This window comes from Bacillus rossius, chromosome 1 (genome assembly GCF_032445375.1).
Source record: "Bacillus rossius redtenbacheri isolate Brsri chromosome 1, Brsri_v3, whole genome shotgun sequence".
In the NCBI taxonomy this organism is placed as follows: domain Eukaryota; kingdom Metazoa; phylum Arthropoda; class Insecta; order Phasmatodea; family Bacillidae; genus Bacillus; species Bacillus rossius.
Genome location: NC_086330.1, coordinates 345504998 through 345532812, shown reverse-complemented (window position 1 = coordinate 345532812; position 27815 = coordinate 345504998). Strand labels below are relative to the sequence as shown.

Sequence of the window (27815 nt, the reverse complement as noted above, 5' to 3'; positions counted from 1 at the left end):
CGGCGACTGAGGCACGAATGGAGCAGCCGTAAACACAATGGAACAGCCTGCTTTCACGTGGCGTGTGGCGCTTATCATTGGTCCAACCTTGAGCAGCATGTCCTAATTGGCCATGTGGGAGGAAGGAATGTGTGTGGAAGATAAGATGCTGTGATGGCATTGTTTTATCTCTTTTACGTTGGAGTGGAAAGTACCGGTAATTGCAGAGTTTGAGAAAGTTCATTTTGTGAAAATATGGGTAAATACAATTCGTATACTGCTGCTTTAAAGTTGTGCGTAATCACATTTGCAGAAGAGCACGGAAATTGGGCCGCGGAAAGAGAATTTTCAGTAAGTGAAAAACTTGTTCGTGACTGGCGAAAACAAAAAGACAATTTGAATAACACGTGATGATAGCGGCGACTAAGATGAAATTGACGTCCCGGCAAATGAATCTGGTGCATCAGAATCTAGTTCAGACAATGAATAGATAAACTTGGTGAGTGTTGAGACTGAATGTGTTTATACTATATTTTTATTTTGCCAAACTTCTTGTAACCAAAAGTTGTTTTGTTTATTTTGCGCGTATTGTAAATAAATATTATGTATAGGTACCATGTACCTAGATATTAACTTCTTTAATTTAGCATTTTCAAGTGATTTACAAAAAATATTTTACTAAAAAAAAATTTTTTTTTTTTTTTTTTTTTTTTTTTTTTTCAATTTTTCCTCACATAATGGTCGCACCTCACTTTTTTTTCTTCATAAAATTTGGTAAAATTGCTGCGACGATTATGCGAGTAAATACGGTAAGAGGGAGGAAAAATGTAGCTTCATTTCAGTCTGCTAGTGCTCCATCTGTGTATTTCGATAGTCTCTGGTGCAGATAGTGATCAGCTTGCAATGTTATCCCTCTTCCCGTAGGCCATGGGAGGTGAATCTCACGGCCACTCCGACGCCCACGAGCACTCGAGCAGCCACGACCTCAACATGTGGAAGGGCCTGGCAGCAGCCCTGGGTGTGGTGTTCTTCTTCGTCACGGAAAAGTGCCTCACGCTGCTGGCCGAATGGAGGAAGGGCGTCCAGAAGAAGAGGAAGGTGAGAAACCCAACTAGTCTTGTCAAAATGTGCATTCTACAAACTTATTACAAAGAAACCTCTGTTTACCCATCTTGATCGTACACAGTCTTACATTTGACATTACAGCTATTTCAGCACATTTTATTTCTCTCCCAGATATATTAAGGTTGGAATGGAATTGCTGAAAATGATGAATTACACTTACATTTTAAGAGAAACATTTGATTAGTATGTATGTTCATGACAATCTGTAACAGCACGCAGTGGCGTAGCGTGGGTGGGGCGGAGGGGGCGGCCCGCCCCGGGCGGCAGCCCGGGGGGGCGGGTCGCCGGTGAAGCGGGTTGAGATATGATCTATGATTCATTCATTACATGTGTCAGACACTCAATAATGTTCCATTTTTATCTAAAATTTTGGGCACCAACTACTTTTTAATATTTATTTAAAAGAAAAACTGCGAAATCACTGACAGAGCTCTTTATAACGTTTGTTTGTTTACATACGAACAGCAACATCGCATCACGCCGCGCCGCCCGGCGCGCGCGAGCCGAGTTGAGCGGCACTCCTTATTATGTTAATTACTCATACAAAATCTTTTGTTTCACGCGTCGGCCCGTGTCGAAGCCTCTCTTTCCCACTCATTGAATTTAGTACTACGCATTGTACTGTAAAGTTTGACCTTAACCCAGGGCAAACCAAACAACTTCCGCAAACCGGGACACAGTAAAACTCCTATATTGCCCCGTACCGTGAGCGCAGGTAAACCCAAAAAAATATTAAAACCCAAACTAATAGCAGTCTTAAAAAATACTACTAAGGTTGCGAACAGTGAGAGGAGGCAGCAAGTTAAAAATACTCAAAATTCATATGACAACATTTAATAAATATATATATCATAAAATCGTTTCATCACAAATCGGCGCATCCATCATAAAATAAATACCCTATTACTACTTATAAAAAAATAGCTGTATAATAATACTAAAAAAATACTTTACCAATTCCCCCAAAAATTATAATTTGATCATATACTTCGGAGCTCCGAAAATTAAATATAATTACCAAAAAGGCATTAAAAATATATAAGAACATATTAATACAAATACAAATATAGATACGCACCGGGCGTATCACCGCTGTAAATACCAATTAACATAGGCGAATTCTAGCAAAAAATTGACACACGTTAACATACAAATAAATATACCAAACATTTAGCAAATTACAAATTATGGGTTTACAAGCCCTTCTCAGTTAAGTCATTTTCTAACGGTCGACGCCTTTTTTCTTCTAGGTCTGGCAGGGATTGGGTGAAACACGCTGAACGTAAAATCCCAGTTTCAGTTTTATTAATCCGTTAATTTAAATCCCAAAAATCCACAAATTATAGTTTCGCACCAGGGGTCAAAGGGGTCAACGGGGCAGTGGCACGGCTGGCACTTACTTGCTTTTTGACATCTTGATGTCCGATCACCAAATACACTCGTTTGCTCACGAGTGTTTTTAATGGCAAACCCTTGCCATTATACGTTACCGTAGCTGCAGGTAATTGTACGGATATGACGAATCCTTCGCCATACCGTCTTGGAGTTTATTTCGGCGCACATAATTCATCCTTGGAAAATCCTCGCGATATTCACACACGCTCACCAACCACTTGCGTTCATCGTACCAAAGCGTTCTAAATTATATAATGAACCCCGTTCATATTCAAAAAGGAACACTCGTATACAGTTACTTCGATGTGGAACCATCACCATGGCCAACCCGCGTTTTACTTCACGTGCGCGCCCGCCTGGGCCTACCAGGCGACTCCGCTCGCCCGTCTCACCTGACGTCACACAATCAGCTGTTCTGCTCGCGCGCCGTCTAGCGCAGCGATTACCAACATATTCGGTAGTGTCCTCGAACTTTCCAGACCAATTTAATAACTTAAAATCTTAAACTTAAAAATAATAAGACTAAACAAGAATTACAAATTTCTTTTTTAAAACAACATATAACAAACTTAAATCCAAAATAACTCGTATTACCAGGGCATCCGAAAGATTAATAAAATACGTTAACCATTTCTGCCAACATAAACATTATCAAAGGTAGCAGCTGTAGCACACATGCTACAGTACTGATCTTTGTTTGTTTTAGTGCATCGTGAAGTACCGTTACGCAATCACGCTTTACTCGTATGTTTGTTTCGCGAGTGTTTCGGATACGGAACGAAAGTCGTTTTGATTGTCTTTCGATCTTTTAAATACTGTTGAATCTTCTAAAACTAAACATTTAGAACTTTACCCAATCTTTGAACTAGTTTTTTAAAATGAAAAGAGTCAAAGAAAGCGGTGCGGAATTCCGCAAAAAAAAAAAACTAAGATAGAGGTTTGACTGTAATTGAAATCGTGCCTTCTGCTCCTGCCGAAATCAAAGATGTGAATCTCGACGATGTAGGTTGCTGGCCTTCTCCTATGACCGACGAAGTAAGAACGCTTCTAGTATGTCGCGGATCTGACTCAGTACAGCACATCGATTCCAAATTTGCCGATGTTGTTCGCTCAGGGACTTCAACGAAAGGCGGTACCCGAAAACTAACCAAAGAGTGGTTCTACAAACCATTATCTAACGGCGAAAAGGTTCTCCGAACATGGATGGCGTACTTGCCTTTGAAGCAATCCTTGTATTGTTTTTCTTGCAAGCTGTTTGGCAATTCCGGCTCTAACTTCGCATCTGAAGAAGAATTCAACAAATGGTGGAAGCTAAATCCAAGAATAGGAGACCATGAAAATAGCCTGGGCCATGAACAGAGCTTCTTGAAATGGAAGGAGTTGGAAGCGCCTGAACTGTAAAGCAACCATCGATCAGAAACAACAAGAAGTTTTCGAAAGTGAGGAAAAGAAGTGGAGGGATGTACTGTACAGGTTGCTGAATATTATCCAGTTCTTAGCCAAACAGAATCTGGCCTTCAGAGGACATCGAGAAGACATTCGAGGAGATGATAGTGGCAATCGCGGGAACTTTCTGGAGTTAGTGTACCTCCTAGCTAAATACGACCCTCTTCTAATAGAACACCTGACAAAGATATAGCTGGGAGCAAGAGTCTCAGTTTCGTATCTACCTCCAGAAACCCAGAATGAATTTATAAACTTACTGGGACAGCAAGTTCGATCCACCATCATCCGTCGTATTCAAGAAGCTAAATATTATTGCGTAATCTTCGACAGTACACCAGACATCTCCCACAATGACCAAATGAGCCAAGTTCTGCGATACGTACATATCGAAGGAGAAAAAGTCGCCGTGGTAGAATCTTTCATTGACTTCTTCGAACCAAAAGGAAAAAATGCAGAAGATCTCAGCAACGATATAATCGCGAAGATAACATCAGACGGACTGGACATACAGAATCTGAGAGGACAGGCTTATGACAATGCTGCCAAAATGTCAGGGATCCACAATGGAGTTCAAGCCCGGATTAAAGCACTGAATCCGAAAGCTATACAGCAAAACCCCTTATTTGCACTTTTCATGGGGACAAAGTAAAAAAGTGTAAAAAGCGGGAAAGTGTAAATAAAGGGAAAAGTATAAAAAGGAGTACAGTTTACCTTATTTAGAATTTTTTTCTTTTTGTTTAATAGCACATACTATAATGCAGGTACAAACACACTAACAACAAATTTTACTTTAGTATTTAATCAATTATTAATTTACCACATTTGACAAAAATAAAAAAAGAATGAAAGCCAATATGTTTTTCTGATTACTTCCTAACAAAAAAATCTGAAATTTTCTTCTGCTTGCTTTTTTGGCTGTTTAAGGAGATTATTTGCCTCTCCAAATTATAAATACAGTTGCAACCGGCAGGGTTTATAACAAATACGGGCTACATACACATTGCTCACAGTAAAAAAAAATATTAAAAAAAAAAAAGGCCGCAAATTGATTAAAATTTACCGTCAATAGCGCGCCGTACGCGGAGAAAGGTCATTGTACTCGGTCAGCTGCTGTAACGACGCGGCGGCGCATGCGCACTCTATGCTCCGCCCAGACTCATGACCTGCCATCAGCAGCCAGCCAATAGATGCGAGCTTAGCGGAAAAAAATATAAGCTCCACCTCCCGTGTACCAATTTTATCGAGTTCTAATACCAGTTGATTGGTATACGCACCAGTTTTCTCGCTGCCGTGACATGTTCAAGTTTACGTTTATCGTGATGTCTTGATACCAATAATTAATTATTTACGATCCCCAGAAATAAATGGTTAGTTTAAAAAATATTCGTCAAATGTACAATACTTCCGAAATTATAAAAGATGTATAAAGCAGTTACCAAGACTTCGCTCATTTTATCTTGTGAAGTTTATGTCTCGTACCAGTATTTCGGCTAAGTTGTGACATAAATACAGTATCAGGACGCAGCCATGTTTGTACATTCGTGAGTTTACGTTTTTTCCTCGTGCATTTTAGATTGTCTTCTATAATTACTCGTACTTTTATACGCCTAGGCTTAAATTATTACATGGTTAGAAATAAAAGCAACTTTTCATGTTATGAAATATGTATATTTTGCGATTTAAAATGTTCATTGCCGACTATAAACGTTACGTTTTTCACGATGTTTTTAAGCCTACTAGCTCCACGGTATTTTCTGGTTGTTTACAGTTGTTACGTGACGTAAATAGCGGGATGGATTCGATTTTTGAGACGTAATTCGCGGGAAAGTATTGTATTGGACTAAATGGGAACTAACCGGGACCTGAAGAATATAGTGCAAATAACGGGAAAACGTAAATAACGGTAACGTAAATAAGGGGTTTCGCTGTATTCGTTGCATGCACAAACAACTCACTAAACTTGGCTGGGGTACACGCTGCTTCTGAATCAGTGGATTCCGTGACGTTTTTTGGAACTCTGGAGAAGCTGTTTGCCTTCTTTTCCGCATCAACTGTTCGATGGAACGCTTTGGTTGCCATCACAGGTCAAGCAGTAAAACGAGTCAGTGAAACGCGCTGGAGCGCTAGACATGTAGCTGTCAAGATGCTTAAAAATAAGTTTGAGGTAGTTCTTGAGGTACTGGAACAATTAACAGATTCATCTCAAACTTCCGAAACAAGATCGGGAGCCAGTCTTCTCCTGACAGCCATGCAGTCATTTAACTTCCTAACTTTTCTTGGCTTTTGGGCTGCAGTGCTACCTGAAGTAGATGACGCACAGATTTACCTGCAGCAACGAGGACTAAGTGTGGATAAGTGTGCTCAGAAACTCTGCACTTTGAAAACCCTCTTAGTGGAAAGTAGAGACCGTTTCGTGCAAGAAGCAATTGACTTTGCTAAGACTCTCTGCGAAAAACTCGGAATCGAACTCAAAACGAGAAGAATTCGCAGGGAAAAACGCATGCATGGCGATGAATCTTCTGAAGATGCAGCTTTGTCTCACGAACAGGAAATCCGTCGAGAGATTATCGCATCATTCGACAAGATCATTCAAGAAATGATGACTCGATTCCAGAAAATTCAAGAAATATCGGACAAGTTCGGATTTTTTATGCCAGCGAAACTTTTGGACAGCAAGTTCGAGTGTGATCTTTCCCATGTATTAGAAGACATCGACAAGGACGAGTTTCAGATGGAGCGGAAGCGTCTTCAGCAGTTTGTTGTTGTTGCCTGTTCTGAATCAGAGGAAGATATAAGTGGTAAAGGACCACTGGAGCTCCTCCAGTTCATTCAAAAACTGAATCTCGGAATTTCGGTTCCAAATATAGTCATCTTGATTCGTATATATTTGACTTTGGCGATTAGTGTTGCAAGTTGTGAGTGAAGTTTTTCGAAGTTGAAGCTAATAAAAAATTACCTCAGATCTACTATGAGCTCCGCTAGACTATCAAACTTGGCTATATTGTCGATTGAACAAGAATTGGCTGCTAATATTGATTTTGACAAAGTTATTTCTGACTTCGCTGCTCATAAGGCCCGTAGAATCCGCTTGTAAAACCGCTCATCCTATTTTAACTTCAATAAAAGGTACCTCATTGCATGTGAAATTTAATTTTAATTAAGCACCTATAGAATGGGGGCGGCAAAATGGGTCTCCCGCCCCAGGCGCCGAGATGGCACGCTACGCCACTGACAGCACGTCACTATAATATTTATTTTATACCATGCCTTCAACATTAACATAAAAAAAAATTTTTATGTTAACATTATTTTATTATTTTTCAGCAATCTGCATTGTTGTAATGTTGTTTGTTGCTTGTATATTGATAATTTCAGTTAGTTTTGCCAACTGTTTTACAAACAATAGTTTTGTCATTCTTACACTTAACCCATTTGCATCTACAAGCGTACTAGTACGCATTTGTTTTTCTGGCCGATAACACCATAGGCGTACTGGTACACAAAATGGCTAATCTGCCCGAAAAACTTGAAAAAATCCCTTTAAAATGAATATAAACCCTCAGAGTAGCTAGTATTGTTATAATAAAGGTATATTATCGTGAAACTTAAACTATTTTTAAAATTTTATTTAAAGAATAAAAATATAATGAAAATAGAAAATAACTTTAATAATAGTAACATAAAAAAGTTTATGGATTCCATGGTATGTCTAACATTAAAGTGAGTGGATGCAAATGGGTTAAACTAGTCAGTAATTTTTTTATATTTTTTATTGTAAATTTTTTTTTTTAATAATTGCTACTTGAAAAATTTCTCTTAGCATATGTGTAAAAAAAATTTTGCCTGTCCATACACAGATTTTCTTCTTGTTATTAGTAAGGTTGTGCGAATGTTCGGTATACTGAAAACAAAATCGAAATTTTGCTACTTTCATTTTGATTTCGGTAAGAATTTCATCTGTCGAATTTCGTTTTTAGCGAAATATTTCGAGTCAAACGAAAGTTCAATAGCTTACCGAAGTTCGTTTGTTCTAGTTGAAAAAGAACTCGTAATTTAATAAAACTGTAATGTCTTTATATGATTTGCATATGTTATTATGTACTATTAACGTAATAACATATGCAAATCATATAAAGACATTATTAGAAAAAAAGATTTCCGTTAAGATTAATTTACGTGGTGATGAAAAAAACTCACGTTAATGAAAATACGGTAAAATCATAATGTGAACAAACATGGCCGATAAAATAAACAAAATTAAAACGTGATTACAGTAAGTCTAAGTATCAAAACAAAATCATGCAATATTTGAAAAATTACCTGATTCATTTGCTTTCAAACAGTAGTGCAGGTACTATATTCGTAAAACATACATTCCAGAACTGTTAGTACACTATTTAGTATTTACCGTATACACATAAACAAAGAACGTACCTACTTTTATTCGCGCACGGCCAAAAAAAACATTGTTGTCGGCTTTATTTAAATTTTACATACTCTGTCCGGCATATGAAATCCTCATAATATACAGCCAATTAGACAAAAAGGTCAACAAGTCACTGCGTGTAATGACCACTCGGCAGCAACCATTTGTTATGTTTTGTTTTGACGATGTCCCTTTGCCTGGTCTACAGTTTCCTGAGCTAGCCATGTGTGACAGCGGTGCAAGATGGCGGCCGTTCCGCAGTAGTTACGTGTTTTTTCTTCAGTACCATGCACGTGATTAGAAAAGCCTAATTTTAAATCTGAAACATTTTCATGTAGCTTTAGTGCATCTCAACCTTAAACTGGAGTAACACAAGCATTTTATTGGTTCGTCATCTGTAGAAAATTTCAAATAACATTTGAGGTTATATTATATCCTGCTAGCATGTCTTCAAACATGAGTTTATGAACTTGTCATTTTTAGATACATCAAAAGGCACCAAAATGATTTATGTAATAGAATTTATTACTGAAGAGCAAATTTTGGGGCACTTTTTTTCTTTGTTAATTAAAAAATTTCGCTTTACTTTCGTTAAGAATAGATTTATTTATCTCATAGAAAAATTCATTTTCGTTTCACTTACGCAAAACTTGATAAATTTTCTTTCACTTTCATTTAGTGTGGATGAAGTCACTTTCGCACATCCCTAGTTATTAGTTGCCCTTCAATACTCTACTGTGCTTTACAAATTAACTTTTGAAATTTAGCAATGTAAATCTTCTACTTGCATTTAAGTTGTACACAACTGCCTTCAGTTTGAAAAAATTAATTATATGTTCAAACCATTTTCATACAAAACATTTCAACACTTTAGAAAGTTCCTATTTTATAAGTTATCTTGCATAGTTAGTTTAGTATAATTTATTAATTTTTCATTTATTCTGCCTTACACGTAGTTAATAGAACCCTTTCAAGATGTTTGCATAGTTAGAGATAAGCTTAAATTTTCAAGTCATTCGAAAAACTTAAGTTTGACAAAATTTGTGTTCTTCTGGTGTTTTTTTAGGCTCCTCATTCACATGTGCATGTGATGCGTGATGATGGAGTGGGCAATGGGGTTGTTGGAGAAAAACTTTGCAAACACAAGTACAGCTCGTACCCCTACTGCTATGGCGAGATTACAGGTTCGTTTTGGTTTTCTGGTATCATATGTGATAAATTTTTTAAAATTTAAAAAATGAATAGTCAGTTTTCACTTTGTATTTGTCGCCCTTCTGGGTTCTCATCTGAGGGTGATGGAACTAGTGGGCGACCTTTTACGCTGTCCTGCCACAGGAAATGGGAAGTGGAAGGCTGTGACTGGTACCTTACAGAGGTGCTTGCCGCCAGGTGCCGAGGCTCTGACGACTGGTTTGGTGGAGAGCGGGGACAGGGCAGAAATTTTCCACATGGGCCAATGACTGAAGAGTAGCTGATGTGCCAATTCGTGCCTTCTGAGGTTGCTTGGGTGGCATCAGTGGTAGAGTGTGACAGGTGCAGACACCCGAATGTGTCCCCTCCAGTGGGTGGCGTAAATAGTGGCCGGAGCGGAGGCTGGAGTATCTCTGGTCCTACATTCTGTACTTCCGCAGCTCGGTTGTTCTTCTTTACGTGTGCAGGGTTTCTCTCCGTAGCCAGCCAAGTGTGTAGGAATTCCTGCCGCTTTATTCCACCCCTCCCCCCCTTTTTTTCTCATATTTCTAAAGGGCATAAGGATCAGGGAGAAGGGGTTGTTGACACATCTTCAGGTGACTGTTTTTCTGGTGGACCAATTTTGCGGGGTGCTTCTAGGCCTTCCCAAGCGTTTGGGTCATTGCAGTGGGTTTTTATCTTGGTGGACCACTTTTGCAGAGTACTGCTGCCACTGAGAACCAACCCCAATGCTATTCCAGCGAGGAACGAGGCAGGGTGTTTAGGATGAACCCAAGTCACCAAGCTGTGTTCCCTGTACCTTCCCTTGGTGTTCAAACTGTCTTAGCTCTCGACTGTAGTGGCATCGGCGTCTGGACCACGGGAGGCAGCGAGAGCCTGGGAGGCTCAGTAGGGCTTGTGGGTCTAAGACAACTGCCAGTGGCTGCCTGGTCGCTACCTTTTATACCGTCCTGGCCGGAGGGGGGAATGCAGAGTGTGAGCGAAAAGGAGGGCAGAGGTCGGTGCACTCCGGCACTGCTCTGCCCACCCCTCCTTCCATGGCACTGGAGAGGTGGCAAGCAGCTGGGTGTTCAGCGGGTTGCTAGTATCCAGGCCTTTAAAACAGTATTATTTATATTAGCTATTTAGTATGAGTAATTTTTTCCCCCTGGAACTATTTAGACATGTTGACTCAATTTCTTATAGCCAGAATTTTTGTAAGTAAACTCACAATAAATTTGTGCTTTACGATTTTTTATTTTATTGCAGCATGATTTCCTAGTGAATTCTCTTGAAAATCAAAGTAAGTTATTACAAATTCCTCTTTGGATTAATTTACAGATTTGATACAAAACAGTAGGTACCTAGATGTAGATACTAAATTGATATCAATCATTGTTTAAAAATAATGAATAATTTTATTATTTTATGTATTATGTGTGTAAAATATTAGCACAAAAGTTTTTACTATAGAAAATAGTTTAACAGAAACCTTGTAACAGGGTTCTACTGTACTTAAAATACATATCTATATTTATTTGTCCCTTGGTTCCTGGTAGTGTAACGTACATTCCCTCATTTATCGAACTGCTGACATGTAATGACTGACGGACCGTATGGGCAGACACGCCGGAAGAGAGCCACATGCTGGAGAAGAGCGGCTTGCAGGACCACAACAACCACAACCACAACCACAACAGCGTGGCGGCGGAGGGAGGGGACTGCACGAAGGGGACCTGCTGCGACGGCAAGGCGGAGAGCGAGCCCGGCGACGCAAGCGGGTTGCCGGGCGACGCGGAGAGCTACACCGTCATCATCCGGGAGCACGAGAACCACCACCACGGCCACTCTCACACGCACGGCCACGTGCACGCGCCGCCTCACAACATGTCCTCCGTGGCCTGGATGGTGATCATGGGCGACGGGCTGCACAACTTCACCGACGGCATGGCCATTGGCGCAGCCTTCGCAGCCAACATAGCGGGCGGATTCTCCACCTCCATCGCCGTCTTCTGCCATGAGCTACCCCACGAGATCGGTAACTACAGCTGGACACATGACTTCACAGTCGAGTGAACTTACAACAGAAATAATGTCCATGCTGAAGGCTTAATGTGTACCTTATCTGGCTATTTCTGGTGTTACTCTTAGTCTTAAGGCTCAGTGCCACACTCAAATACCGTGTTTTATCACAGAATCGTCGCACGCGCGTAATCGTCGCAACCATATTTTAGGCTGTCAAAATTGGGATAAAAAAAACTTCTCGCTTAAACGTCGCATGATGTTTTTGGTCCCGCTAGTAGATGCCGAACGCTTTGTGTATGTATCTTTTCCATATAAAACGATGTATTTTAAAGTAGAAATCTAATATTTATTCGTTCATTACCACTTACTTAATAAATTAACGGAAAAATACGACGTTGTTTGGCGTGTAAATTTTCTTACAAAGACGTTTTTAAAAGTTATTTCCTTTATCTGATCGTCTGCGTCGCCGCGGTGTAGGTATAATCTAAAATTTAATTTCGATCATTACCACTTATTTATTTTATTAACGGAAATACAAAGTTGTCTGACGTGTAAATGTTCTTTTAAAGACGTTTTTAAACGGTATTTCCTTTATCTGATTGTCTGCGTTACCACGGCGTACCGCTTATAAAAATGTGGCCAGCGCATCATTCATGTTTGGTTATGTTGCTTCCCGTATAGAGCACGCGCACGTAGTCGAATATCGATATCTCGCTGATTGGATCCAACGCGCGCGCTCTCTGTCAGGTGCCGAGTTAACTACATTTGATAGCCCGCATTCTTTCGTGGCAAGTGTGTACACTACGACACGTTAGTACATGCGTTCGCGTTAGAGTTTTGGTTTTTCTATTTAAAGTTGAAGAAAGGTTTTTGTTTAAGGAATTATTAATATAGATTGTTTGGCGTGCTCTTGTATACTCCGCCTTTTTTTAAATAAACGTACTTTCCATGAACGGGATTTGTTTTTATGAATAAGTTTACCTAACAAAAAAAGTTTTTCCGCACAATGGTCGCACCCCTACTTTTCAAACTTGATTTTAGAATAAAATCTGCGATGATTATGCGAGAAAACACGGTAGTTATACCTTAGTTCTGCCTCTGCTATTGGCTCACAACTCATCTGGATAGTGATGGGGCGAATCCTGATTTCCCCGAATCCTAACTCAAATCCTCGACTGGAATTGCCGAATCTCGAACCCGAATCCGAATCTTTTAACAGATGATGTCCACATATCTAATGTAAGTGAGATGTATTCTGCTTGCACTAAAAGTCCCTTGACTTTATCACATGTAGTTTGGTACATTTCTGGTATAGCCTAAGTGTATATAAAGACAAAAAATTTTCTTGAGAAATTTTAGTTTTAGTACAGATTAGCGGTTAGGATTTTTTCTATAAATAAGCTAGAGGTCTGCGAGCCTAAGAATTTTACTTCGAGCCGAGCTCGAGCTTTTGTGGTACAGTTACACTTTTGGGAAATTATTTTTATCTTAAACTTAGTATAATGTTTGAATAAAGTATTAAAATGAAGTGGGCTTATTAATTTTGGGTAAGTATTGACAGTGTGTGTTTACATTTTGCACTGCTAGAAAAAAATAACATTTTTTTTCCATTGAATTTTACCTGTTTCCATTGGTTCATTAGTAACTGATATCATCCAACTAACATAACCAAGTATATGTTTGTGTAAATGTAACATATCTTTGGGAAAATTTCATCCTTGTCAATTTTTCTGGAGTCCTTACTGAGCTTCAACAAACTTAGCACCAAAAATCATGTTGTTTGAAAAGTACATTCACATTGTTTCAACATTTCCACTTTTCAGCACAATAATTCTGAGAGAGATTGTCACAGAGTATTAAATTCTGTTCTTTAATCTATCATGCAGAACAATAATTTGTTCTGCACGTTCAGGAGTTAAATTAGCTCTACGATTGGCGATAGTGTTTCCAGCAGAAGAGAAGCATCTCTCGCTGACAACCTGCTTGGCAGGAATGCTTTAGTAAAATTGCTTAACCTCAAAATTAGTGTCATAAATATCTGTAACTGGTCATTAAAGTTTAATCAATTGAAAGTAATAAAAATAAAAGCATTTTACTTCATTCAATTTACACTTGCAAAAAAAACATACACACACACATAAACCTACATGGAAATGAAAGTCTTTTTCAATATCCTGAAATCTGAAATATGTTTACTCATGTCATTAAATGTAGAGCTGTATTGAAGAAGCCGATTTTGCCAATATTTAGTTGAATCGGCATTTCTGCCGACTTCCGATACAGTACGCTTGTTAATTTTCGGCCGATATTACTGAAAAACGAAAGAGACTGACATAACCTAAAAATCCACGAGTACCATTTTCACTTTTCGTAGTAGTACTGCATTCTTTCACATCACATTATTTCTTAGCAAAATGTGCCAACCGTACATATCAAAGTTTAACATCCTTTTTTTTTTCAACAATGTTCTTTAATTTAATATGTCATAAATAAATAATACATTACTATCACGGTAAATATACATCTCGGTTGTTACGGTAAATATAGTGCAAATATGGTAGCTATCATGCTTCTGTAGTAATTATGGTATTCTACAAAGAATCTTTAGTTCTTATTATGGTAATTATCTTAAAATATCTATTGGGTTTGTACTGTAGTTATGGTACATCATCCATATTTCTTCGTATGTTGTTGTTCATTTGTCTTTTCTTCATATTTACGTGCGCAATTATTTGAGACAGAAAGTTTCAGAAAAAATTCTAACGGACTTTATATCACACATTTAATGGCGTAAATGATGAGACCTCGGGCAATTTAAACGCTTTATACGGAAAAACCTACCATGCGGGACCTCGTAAGTGAGTTTTACTGTATTTTTTTCCCCGTAAATAGTAAAAAACCGAATCCTTTGACGAATCCTATATCAGACCCGCCGAATCTTCGAATCCCTAGGATTCGGCGGATTCGGCGGATATTGGATTCGGTCGCCCCATCCCTACATCTGGATGACTGAGCCAATGAGAAACACCCAACCAAAGCTGTATCGAATCACAGGCTGCTACGTTGGGACGTCTCACAAGACAGCAACCAATGAGTGGGTGACTTTTGACCGAGTGTACGTAGAACTATGGAGTTCATCCTACAGGTCATTGAACCCGCGAATTTTTCCGGTCCCTAATAATTAGGGGCAGGCATTTTTCACGAATAAATCTGAACACCTACTAGACTGCAACAATGTTTATTTTTTCATGTTATTACCACTGTGTTTTATCACATAATCATCATGCCAGTATTTTAAAACATCAAAACTTGGGTGGAAAAATTCTCACAGATATTACCTTATGTTATGTCTCGATGTTAGATTCAGAGTACTTTGTGTAGATAGTAAACATGACCTTGTCGAAGATCACAGGACTGAGTACCGTGCTACAGCAATCTGTTTTTGAGTTGCTGTCAGGCAGTGTAGTACTTAAAATGGTATAATACAGTAATTACAATTATGGTAAAACTCATTTAAGATGTAGCCGCACAATACGATTTCCTATCCAATACGGTCAAATGTTTTGGTCCTGCCACGTTATCCGTAAGATATCTTTTTTTTTTTTTCTCCATAAATCTATGTATTTTAAAGTTGAAATCCATTATTCATTAGGATATTACAGCTTACTTATTTAATTTTCAGAAATACACAAAGTTGTATGATGTATAAATTTTCTTAAGACTTTTGAAACTAATGTTTAGATTTTTGTCACCTTTTTGTAGCGCACATAAAAATGTAGCCAGCACTAATGGGCATAATATTGTTTGGTTACTTTGATGCTCGTATAGAGTACGTGCACGTAGTCGATTGTCGATAGCCCGCAGACTGTGTGCACTCTTTCTCGTGTTGACTAAACTACGTTGGATAGCCCACACTCATTCGTGGTTAGTGTGCACTACGATGATACTTGTCAAAACAGTTTTTCAATTAAATCTACTTTCAATGCAGCATGTTTTGATTTTAAGAAAAATAACCTTAACAAAAATGATTTTCTCGCATAAGTCTCATCCCTACTTTTCATGCTTGATTCCAGCATAAAATGTTTGATTACGCAATAAAACGCGTTGTTGTTATGAGTGAAATGTGGGGATAAAACTGGGTTCGTAAGGCATAGCCAAATTAATTGGTTAAGTTAAATTTTTTACTAATATCTACACCATTAATTGAATTAATGCACTCAAGATTTCTGTCCACAACAATTAGTTTTACACTGGTCATTGAAACATTACGCTTTCCACAGGAGCTTGGCTCGACTGTTATCTCTTTCTTCTGTCCGCCTCTGTCCGCTTCCTTCGCACACTCATCCACACCGCGCCGCACTACAGTCCTCAACTATCAGTCGCCAGGCCTTCACTCTCAGGTATCGCCTCCCGATAGGTCCGGTTCGCTCATGAAGGGTCACTTGCCCTCTTCACCTCTTGCACAAGTATCACCATTATCAGTCCCTGAGGGGAGACACTCTCCGCTGCTCTGCTCGTCGCTCAGAACTCTCGCGGAGGCCGGCATCACTGCTTTTATACTTTTGGTAGACTTTCTGGAAGCGACCTGGGGGGGAGGGGGGGAATTGTAATTGGCGTGTCACCTTGGGCCGACCTGACGCCCAAAAAGTTCAAAAAGGTGGTGTTTGTTCGCGCCACTTCATGCGACGGCCTCGGGAAATCAGCAGAATTCCCAGGCCGCTATAAGTGTCGTTAACAATGGCTTGAGACGGGACGGTGCAATGGATTGTGGAAGGAAGGAGGGGGTAGCGAGGACCCTTGTAATCTAGCTAGGCACGCATGGCATGCCTTACATCAGTGGATGACGACTGATGTAAGTGGCAGTGCGGGACCGGCAGCCAGCTCCGAACCTGGCACGCGTCACAATTCTGTCTGTATTATTACAGTATTATTTAAAGGCTATTTCTGTAAATTATAACATAATACCTCCTCTTCTGCATTTTGATCTGTTACAAATATTTTTAACAGTTTTTTACTAAGTGTAATTAAAGGAGTGTAAAAAGTAGCACACTTTTTAGTAATTATCACTTTTGCTACTTTTTATACCTATTATTAGAGCCAAGATATTATGGTGTTATGAAAAAGGACTTTTCATCATTAAGAATTGTGGATTTCGTCTTTATCGTCATAAAAAATTAAAACACATGTAATAACATGTACACACCTAGCAGAGCTTCCTTGATCAAATGCTTCAATAATTCGTGGTTAGAGACTTAAAATATGCACATTAAACAATACTATGTTGAGAGTACATAAAAAATTAACAACTAAAATATTCCGTATTCTTATGCAGGTAAGTACTGTTCCTGAGTTCAGGAGAGAGTCTAAATTAATTAAAATAGAAACTACAGTTAAACTTTTGTTCTATAAATGCAATATAATTAAGCTCAGGAAAAAGCCACCATTGTCAGCAGTTCAGCATTCTCTGGTTTTAGAGATCTTCTTCTGTCACTTACAACTACAGAATACTTAGAAAAAGATCTTTCTGAGTCCACATTCGTTGCAGGTATCCATATTAACTTTAAAGCAGCAGCTGCAAATTCAGGATAATCCGCTTTCATTTTGTTTACTTTATGGGCCCAACATTGTATGTGGTACACGTGGTCACCAAATACACCTTCAAGGGTACCAGCAGATTTTGTCATGTACCTGGCACTATCTGTAACATACGCAATTATGTTTTCTTCCTTGAATTCATATTTGGAGCATACATCAATCACTGCCCGAGAACAACAAACAGCATTTGTTGCATCAAGGACACAAGAAGCCCCTAAGATAACATCTTGTTCAGCACCTGGTTTCAGAATTTTAAACAAGATGTTGAAAACACAATTATTACTCTTGTCAGTGGTTTCATCTGCAAGTATGACCACATCTTGCCCCAAGAGCTGCTGTTTGATTTCCACTTCTTTTTTCTCTCTAAGTAGGGGAATGTACTTTTTCCTCATCCAATCCGCTGTTGGAAGATCACCAGCACCACTTACATGCTTCTGCATCCATGCAGTCAGCTTGCTGTTGTCAAGTTTCTCAAGAGGAATACCTGCAGCTACAAAGGCTTCAACAGTTTCGAGAACAAAATCTTCCTTTTGTTTTTTTGCGCATATTTGCGCCACTCCTGCTTCTGGGATAGAAAGCTGTCGTTTCAAAGTGCATGGGGATCGTTTAGCTTTTACATGTTTGTCGCTAATTATGTGCTTGTTTACCGTGTCCTTACGTTCATGCTCCATACGGCAATTAAAATATTTACAGAAAAGTATTTTTCCGTCACACATATAATCTCTCATTCTTGAACTCGTCAGTACGTGATGCCGCAGTAGCTTTATTTTTTGGCATGATTAAGAAATTTAGCTTTCATTTATGCACGTCATTTGTAAACAAAGCCCGGAGGTACCAAAAACTAGTATTTACTGAAGTTTTAGCGAAAAAATAAACCGCGGGAAGCCTACTTTTTACAGGCGAGAGAGCCATATACTCAACCCGAAGTAAAAGGTTAGGTTGTCAGGTCAGTGAAATAAATGTTTTTATTTATTTTCCGGGAGGGTTGGGTAGGTAAGCGTTATTTAAAATATTTAATGACCGTAAAATAAATAAATCCTTGCAATATGGTGCTTTTTCATTAGCGATCGGAAAACTTCGATTATGTTACGATTTTGGCACTCTCGCCTGTGAAGTGTGAAATGAAAATCAAAGATTATCCACCTACGGAAAATGAAGGCCTCACGGTAAACTGCTTATTCAACAAGCACACAAAATTGCGTTACAGTGAAATTTCATTAAATATTAAGTGATCATTAAATATCAATGTTCGCTTTTATTTTATTTTCATACGTATTTATTTAATGAATGCAGTTTTTTTTCACGTGTATTTTTCAAAGGATACAGCAAACAAGGCGCTGAGATTTTTCACGTTGTTGTGTTTGTTAACTTGATAATTTTAAGTTTACGATTGTCAGTTGTTAATATTGCGTGATCTTTAGTGGCTAGATGCGTTTAAAAACCCTAACCTAACTGCGATAACTATCTTTTTTTTGTTCGTGAAATCATCAATTTTTGTGATATCTTGTAATTTTTTAAGATGAATAATTAACGCATTAAATAACCACCACACTGCAGTTGGATGACGACCATTTCTTCTACAAACAGATACGGAATTTTGGCAATCAACCAATAGTCGGTAGTTAACGATTTAAATCAATATTGAGGTGTTTATTTGTGGTTAGAAAACATTTCACATTTTTCGCGGTTTGGGATGAATTTCGCGTGAAAATTCGCGATTTCGCATAAAACCATATAATCTTGGCTCTACCTATTATATTACACTTGTTGAATTTCTAGTTGCTTGTATTCATGTACGAATATGTATGTATGTATTAATAGTGATGGTGCCATGTTTTTAAACATGTGATATGAACAGATAAACACCAATAATGTATGTGACATTTGTCATTGCTTACTATTTTCAGATCCAAATTATCATATAAATCAATGTAAGTTCATTTTTAAACATCAATTTCACTGTATTTGAAGTTTTTAGAAGTTGGTTCTCAGTATTTTTTTAAATTTTTAAAAATATGGCTCTTCAGGTATTTTAAAAACATAGAAATTTACCATTGCAAATGTGATAAATGCATGTCTCTACTCATAAATATGCGCGAAAGTTATGCAAGTGTTTTCGGCATTTGTGACTCGGCCGTACTTATCGTGACTGCTACCTTGCGGTGTAGTAGCCAACGACACTCCAACTAACATCTCGACCCTTTGTTGCCTCTTTTGTGGAGAGAAGCTTCCCTATAGAGGGGCATGCTTTGGGGGAGACAGCTCAGCACACACTGGATGATCAACCAAACTACAATACGTACCACATGTCACTGCTGTACATAATGCATGATGGGATGATGTCATGCCAGTCACAGCAAGTTTTAAGCAGTGTTTATTGAACAATTGCATTGTCTTTAAAATACAATTGTCATTATAGTGTGAATAATTAAATTACTGAATAACAAGTTGACGACATAAATAAAAACTACTGTAAATGAAGAAAACATATTTTGCAAAAAAAGCATTTAGGACTGCTTTGTAAATTGTGTGCAGATAATAAATGGTAAACAAATGGCTGTACCAAACTAAAACATTGTATTTGGTCATTAATTGTAACTTCCAGGAAATTAATTTCTGTCTTTATGCTTTCTTTTTTTGCAAGTAGCAATGACAAATGGAGATTATAAAAGTATGTACTTGGTTGTGTTGCGACATTAGCAATAGTGGAAGGTTATATATGTCCTTTGTTGCCTATTAGCTCATTCAAATGTTCAGACTTTTTTTTTTTTTTTTTTAAAAAAAAAAGGCAACATTGTGTTTTTTCTTCATGTGTTCAAGTTAAAATATATTTTTTTGCAGTAGCCTTTTATTAATTAGATAACATTTCTTTTTTTATTTAATAATATTAAATGATGAAAACCACTAATTCTTTGGTAGCTTTGATAAAATGACATTGTGTGCAAATTCAGTTCCAACATTCATGAATTGTAAAGTATTGCCTATTTGTGTGTTTCAGGAGATTTTGCTGTACTGCTGAAAGCTGGGATGAGTGCAAGACAGGCCATTTTCTACAACATGTTGTCTTCCATCCTTTGCCTCTTCGGAATGATCCTGGGCATATTCCTGGGGACAACTGAGACGGCATCTGAGTGGATATTTTCAGTTGTGGCTGGCATGTTCCTCTACATAGCACTTGTTGACATGGTATTAACATTCGTTCATTCTACGGTTCAAATTGCAAATAGTTGAAACGTCTTGAAATGCCAACTTTAAAAAAATATTTTAGGAAGAGTATTATTAATCATTATTGACTACTTTTCCAGAAATTAAAATTTCCTTTGTTATAATTAGGGTCTCTAAAAAATGACAATGCACGAATTTGGGGAATATTATGAAAATAGGGGGTGGGTTATAGTTTTTTTTTGCTAATGGCAACATTTTTGTGACAACATAAGTTAAATACAGAATACAATTATTTCCTACAAATTAATTGACACTGTTTCTGAAAGTATTACCATCATGTTATAAATTAGTAATGCTGGAAAATTTTTTTTGATATGTTGAATTTTGTTTTGCCTTTTTTATGCCAGATGCAAGGAGTTCTGCTGCTATATTTCATATTTACCATATGTCTACCTTAAACATAAGTTATTTCAGTTAATTTGTTGACTTTTTGTGAATGTTATGAAGATAATCATGTGTAGATATAATTTTATTGAGAGATTCTTATATTTTAATGCATAGCCTAAAGAATAAAAAATTTTAGGGTAAACATTAGGGCTGTGCAATTCTGGTTTTAATTGGTCATTTTGATCCTGGTTCGGTTTTATATCAAGTACCTCAGTTTTCCCTTCCGGATACTGTTCTTACTGAGCCTAAAATGAAATCTTGGAGCTACGCTAAATATGAATAAGGTTAACTGGGTCATTATTTGGTTATTAAAAATAATTTTAAAAAACACTGGTAAAGGGTCATACACACTTTGCATTAACTTTAATTTTATTTAAGTATTTTGAAACAACTCAAACCTTGGAATAGGTGGGCCAATCGTTGCTGACATCAAAATCCTGACTGCTTGACTCCACCAGTTAACAGTACAAGGGTTAATTGCCTCGGTTAAACGTAGGTGACGAACTTGCAGACTCACCAGCAAGTTACTCTTGTGTCGACTCAGCTCCCTACTTGGGTGCTGACGGATTCTCTCTTCTAGGTGTAACTCCCTGTTGCTTGCGCGACAAGCTGTCTGGGATCCCAGCTAGTCTCGGATGTTGGTCGACTGCATTTGCACCCTCAGCACATCTTGTATTTATATCCAGTCAACTGGTGCACTGTGGTGACTTATAATAGCTTCTTTGCTTGCACTAGGTGACATATACAGATGTTTTACACATTGATCAGCCCTTTAACTATGTATATAACCCCAAAGAATAGCGATTCTATCAACTGGCTTACTACATATTTTTGTACTAGTTACTGTAATTGTTAACATTAAACCATCTAATTGCTGGAAAAGTTTTATTCTAACAGCACATGGTATTAATTCATATATTAAAATGATTGTATTTTTATACATTAAAATGAAGTTGCATGCATATCATGATATAAAGCAGCAATTGGGACATTCCTCCAATTTACACATCCTTGCAATTTGTATGTTTTATAGTGGTCTTTGAAAATTTTAAATAAGGGGTTTTACTTTAACTGTTTGCTCTCTATCAAACAAAATTTTTTTCATCCTTTAAAATTTTGTTTGCGAAATCTGATAGTTTCAACTCTCATACCGGACTTGTTTTAACAACTGACAAAGGTACAATCAATAATAGCAAGAGCCTTATGAGCTGAGTTCACGTGGGCGTATGCATTAGGAATAGTGTTGTGTGGTTATGTAAGGGAGTGGTCATTGATACATGATACATACATGTTGCAGATTCCAGAGCTGACGACGAATCATTCGAAGGAAGGAGGCTCCATGTTCCAACTGGTATTGCAGTTCCTTGGCCTGAGTTTAGGGATAGGCCTGATGTTGCTGATAGCGAACTACGAGCATGACTTGAAAACTGTGTTCGTTCACTAGTGATCAGAAAAATGTGTTTCCTATTCTTCTTAATGCTATAACTTTTAGTACTGGTGTTGCCTACATTTCAGACATGAATTGTTCCCTGGGATAAGTAAAGGGTAAGAAAGCTGTGTGTATGTGTGTGTCTTGACTGGTATATTTCAGTTTAAATGAAATTTTCATTGAAGGCAGGTGGTGTTCATGAATAAAATGAAACCTCATATTTTATTTATTTAAAGGCTACTATACAAAACAAAGTATAACTTATAATCTGACTGCAACCAAGAACTGTCTACTTTAAGCTAGCAATTTTTTTAAAGTAGCCACTGCAGTAATAAAATTCTGGCTCCATAAGGACCATTATTATTTTTGTAGCAATAATTTTTAAATTTTTACTTATGTTTTGAAGCAAATTATTGTCATTATAATATTTATATATAAGGCTGGAGAATCTTAAAACAGACTTGAAATTGCTCCATCGAGGTACTGTTAAATGTACCACCCAAATAACTGACAAATGAATTTTTTATACCAGTTTACAGTACGTATTCATCTCCATTATTGTGTTCTGTTTGTATAGTTCTGAATCAGTGAAACCCTGTGGTGATTACTTCTAAAGGAACTTCACTATAGCTAAGTTCATGGCAGAATAGTAAATCATTTTTGTTGAAAATAAAAAACTTTAGTAATTTTTATCTGAAAAACTAGTCAACTTCAAATTTTAAATGTGAATCTTATAATTTTTTTTTTTTTTTAGCATTTCCAAGTACAAATGTATCCTAGGTAATGTATACAAAATTTTAAATTGGTCATAAAAAAATGAAGTTTTTACAGAAATTTAAGTTAGTCGAAATTAATTATTTTTAACAAATCTACATTTGATGTAAATGCATTTTCTAGGAAATTCCACTTTAATGTATTCAAATACATAGCAAATAACAATCTTATACACATATACAGTAAACCTCAATAATAAAATTCTGAAGGAACCGTAATTTTGTCATTTAGCAATAGTGAGGTTTGTATTAACCAGACCATCACATTTTCTCAAAATTTAAATGTAATCTCTTAATAAAATTTAAATAAATTTAGTAATTTTTTTTCTCATTTAGTACATCCGTAACACCTAAAAATATAGAATATGCTTCAAGAAAACTTGCACACAATTTGATTCAGAACCAAGTGTATTTTTTTAGGTATTGTAAAGAAATATTTTAGAATGGCTACACTTGTGCCTTATAAAATATTATTGTACTAATTTTTTTAAAGGATTTAAGACAGTAGTAAAAGAAAGGTTTGGAAAAAAAACATTCCATTATTTTGAGAGAATTATGTAATTTCTAAACTTTTTTCCCCAACCTACACTGAACCAAAGCAATGGAATCAGTATTATTTTAGCTGAAACTTCACATTGTTTCTTTACCTTTTTCTGGGATAATTCTACTAACTAACCATCCTTTCCTACTTATTTATGCTTGTAACAAAAAACTTTGTATTACATAGTAACTTGTTATTGCACCATGGGGGAGGGGTGGTATTTATTTTTAATAAAGAATAACGTTATGCCTAGAGCACCATCCCATGTATACCTGGTCATGTGGGCCCAGCAACTCTTGTCTCAGGGCAGTGAGACTTCTACCCCCGATATAAGGTTAAAAACACTTAAATACGTCTACCCTCGGTGGGGGACGTGCTATCTTAATTAAATTTGCCGAATGGCTGCAAACAATAACATCAGTTAACCGAGTTATTTAAAACAAACTAAATATGTAAATATGGTCCGCTTCGGGGTTGTTCGACATAGCTCAACATCGCTGGAGTCATTGATAACTTATTATGATACAAGTAAATAAAAGACCATCTTAAGTGGTAACTTGGGTCTGCTTTGGATGGGGAAATAAAATAAGTTACAGTCAATTAGGAAGGCACACTTAAGGGAGCAAAGCACTGATCTCACGCACATTGGCGTGGGATCAAAACTCACACGGGACACTTTAGCACCGAGAAGGGAAAGGGGTGAGAAGCAGCAGCGGTGGTTGATGGCTCACACAGGGTCAGGTGCGTAGCACTTGGTCAACGTCAACCTGTTCTCTTGTATTAAACAAAATTCTTACCTCTATAACCCCAATGTAATTTCTAAGGACCATAGGCGTGCGCAGGACTTCAGTATTGGTGGTGCCAGATTACACAACAGCCCTGTCATTCACGTACCCCGAGCCTAAAGCGGGGGGTTCGGGGGTCCTCCCCCGGAAAATTTTTGATTTGAAAGCGCAAAATGGTGCTATTTAAGGTGTTTCCGAACAAAAACATTAAATACACAAATGTAAAAATTTTAACATATTTTATGACAAATTATGGCTTTGAACGTTATAATCACCAGGAAAACTACTAATATTTTACAGTTTTAAGCTTTGTTGAGCCATAAAGTAAATAGCACAAATTGTTTGCACGGAATTCATGCTGGTGGCTTTGAAATACCGTACATGCATGTTTTCTGAAGATGCCAAATAAATGCTAGAAAAAGCATTCTGAAATGTTAAGTTTTAAAATCAACGAATCAAGGGAGTTTTTGTAACATACCTTAAATATGTAAAATATTAAAATAATAAAAATACACAAATAAGAGTGGGCAAAAGTTTTAACTTTTGGAATACAACAAAAATGTTTTGTCGGCGACTGCATATAAGTCATCGAGTAAGCCTATCCTTTTAACTAACTAAACTCTCTCTCTTTTTTTAAATAAACCCTGGCGGACGGCGGCTATTATTCCGTGCGCCTGCCGAGTGGAGTGAACAGTGGACACAGAGCGCTCATTCTATGTAATTCGAGGATAACTATGAGAAGTATTTACATTTCAGAAGTTTCGTAGCCGCGGCCCGCATGTAGAACACAAGTAATTGCACCTGGCTTGTTTCTGTGTGTATAGTTGGTTCGATTGATAATTGATATACTGATAGTGTTATGAGCACATATCTGTAACTCGACACGATTGGAAAACATATTTTTTTTGGAAATCATACAGATTTTTGTACGTATGTATTATTTCTGCTTGTAAAAAATAAAATAACGTTAACCCTAATGGTGGTGCCAAGGCACCTGTGGCACCTACCGTGCGCACGCCTATGCTAAGGACTGTGGAAACACTTTGTATAAATGAGAGTTTTGTATGAACAGGGTTTTTATTAGTGAGGTTTGACTGTATGTAGTATAAACTTGTATAGAATTTTCTGAAGTAATATTCTTTTTATGATAATTTTAAATTAGTATAAGCAATGATTGGCTTGGAATTTTTTTCTGGAAAAAAAAAGTATCATAGTTTGTCAAATTTGCAGATTAAAATTTACATGGTGCTGCAAAAATTGGGTGTTGTTTTCTAACTTATCATTTACATTGTTTCAAACATATTTATCGATTATGAAAAAGCTGACCAGTGACCATTTGACTATTTAAAAAAGCTGCCTATTTTTCCCTCAAAAATTTTTACCTACTTGGTACCATAATTAAAACATCCCTACAGTGGCCGATTTCTCTGAAACTTGGCCTATTGACCCTAAAGGTGTTAATCTAGGAATTATGGTACTCTTCAGTGCTATTTTCATACTAAAAATTAATAATAAATTAATGCATCAGAGAAGAATATACGTGTTAATGTTTATTTACATTACCAATTCTTAAAATACTTTATTGTGTGCTATTAATAAAATTTAAAGGATCTTGCCCTTCATAACATTGTGACATTGTGAACTGTATATGTAACCATTGCACTTATGTTTGTATTGTAAATTGAGTTGTGCATCATCAGTGGTTAGTACAGTATTTTTTTGCTCTGGGTTACTTAAAAAAAAAGTGAAAGAGAAATGTTGTATTTATTGTAGCTTGTAAAATTTCTGCAAACTTGGACTGTTGCTTCCATGAATGCATTGCGCTTTATTGTGAAAGATGTTTTGCCTGGTTTTGCAACATTCTACAAGCAGCTTAACCAAATGACTGATTAGATTAGTAACTATCACTGTTTTGTTTGTTAGGTGCGGAGAATTTGTCTTAAAATTTTGTATATTCTTTGTAAAGTCTATACCTTATTAAGCATAAACATATTAACTACTGCATGAATAAAATGTTTTGAGTTATTTTGTAAGTTGCGAAAGCGTTTTATGTGTTTTTGTGTTATTGGAATGGATTTAGATATGCGTGTTATTTGGAATAAGTTTCTGAAGTTTAAAAACTGACTGCTTCTATCTTGGTCTTGTGCTTGGCAGTTTCTCGTTATTATCGTAGTTGAACATCCATTATATGTAAATAAATTTTATACCAGCAAAAGTTTGAACTATTTTTTGGATATTTTAATATTTTGATGTGTTGAATACCTTGACAGATTTGCGTTGCATCATTCAGTAATTTTAATTTTTTAGCATTTATTGTACTTACCACACTGTATATCTTTGTGTAATTTTTTTTAAAAGAAATACAGAGCAAAATTAGAAGAGAAAAAATATTGTGTTTTTTATTTCATGGAATTTATTTGTAGACAAGTTTTCATGTTAAGCAGCTCTGATGACCATTAACATATAAGAAAAAGTCAGCGGGTTCCAGTGATGTAAAAACATCTAAACTCTGCAACAATCAAACTCATTTGTTCTCATATTGCAAAGGAACTTAATATGCAAAGGTCTGACACTTAGAATTCTTTAAAATAATGTCGAGTGTGATAAATATACAAAAAATACCATATTTCCCTACAGAACGGTCGCCCTTGAATTTGGGTTATAAAAATCGAACTTTCTTATTGTAAGAAAGGTGGTGGTGGTTTTTTTTTTTTTTTTTTTTTTTTTTTTTTTTTTTTTTTTTAAACCAGTCCTCTTCCAAAATAGTCATTTACATAAAAAAAAAATAGCATGCAAGTAAAGGAAATTCACAGCGCTGTGTTGAGGGGGGGTTGGAAGAACATAAAAAGCTGTGTTTTGAAGTGCAGCTTTAAAAGCACAAACGATGGTTGTTATTCAGTTATGGAATGTTGCATTTGAAAATAGAGAAATCTTGCGCGAAAAAAAAAATGGTATCACAGTTGTGTCTTGGTCTTAAAAACTGGTTCAAGTAGACCCATGGAGATGGTGTATGGGTATGGAGCAGTTTACTGACATTTACATAAAATGGGGGGGGAGAACCCTCCATACTGCTTCAATGCCCCCACACGCAGAAAGCACACACAAACTGGCTGGTTTGTTTGACATATTTCTCCTCCAGCTGGGCAAATGAGCACAATGGCAACATTCACGCACTGTTTATATATGTTAACTAAATATATTTAATTGCTTGTGACATACTCAAAAATCTACACTGGAGAGATATTTAAACTTTAAATGACTCTGTAATAATATACGTATATAAAAAAAATTTACTCAAAATTGTGCATTTGCATAAGGATTGCATGACTTCTTTTTGTTCAAACTAAAATGTGTGGCCTGTATGCTAGTACCTAAATAATTTTCCTGATGCTGTAGCCTGGGCTTAACCTAGTGCATGCCCATCAGCGTGGTGGCTGGGGCTGTACCTGGTGAGCATCTATGAGAGTGGTGGCTGAGGTTGTACCTTGGGCCCTATTCCTGAACACTTGCTATC

General features: G+C 37.0%; 1 protein-coding gene across 4 annotated transcripts in view; it reads left to right on the top strand.

Moving 5' to 3' along the window:
* Positions 1-26689, top strand: part of LOC134528155 (zinc transporter foi) — a 50745-nt gene extending 24056 nt beyond the window's left edge. For all 4 annotated transcript variants that reach the window (XM_063361501.1, XM_063361499.1, XM_063361498.1 and 1 more), the window contains exons 7-11: positions 904-1077; positions 9438-9555; positions 11166-11579; positions 20160-20347; positions 22071-26689. In XM_063361501.1, coding sequence (XP_063217571.1) covers positions 904-1077; positions 9438-9555; positions 11166-11579; positions 20160-20347; positions 22071-22217 — 1041 coding nt within the window. In that variant the 3' untranslated portion in view covers positions 22218-26689. The remainder of the gene's footprint in view (positions 1-903; positions 1078-9437; positions 9556-11165; positions 11580-20159; positions 20348-22070) is intronic.
* Positions 26690-27815: the final 1126 nt, after the last annotated feature.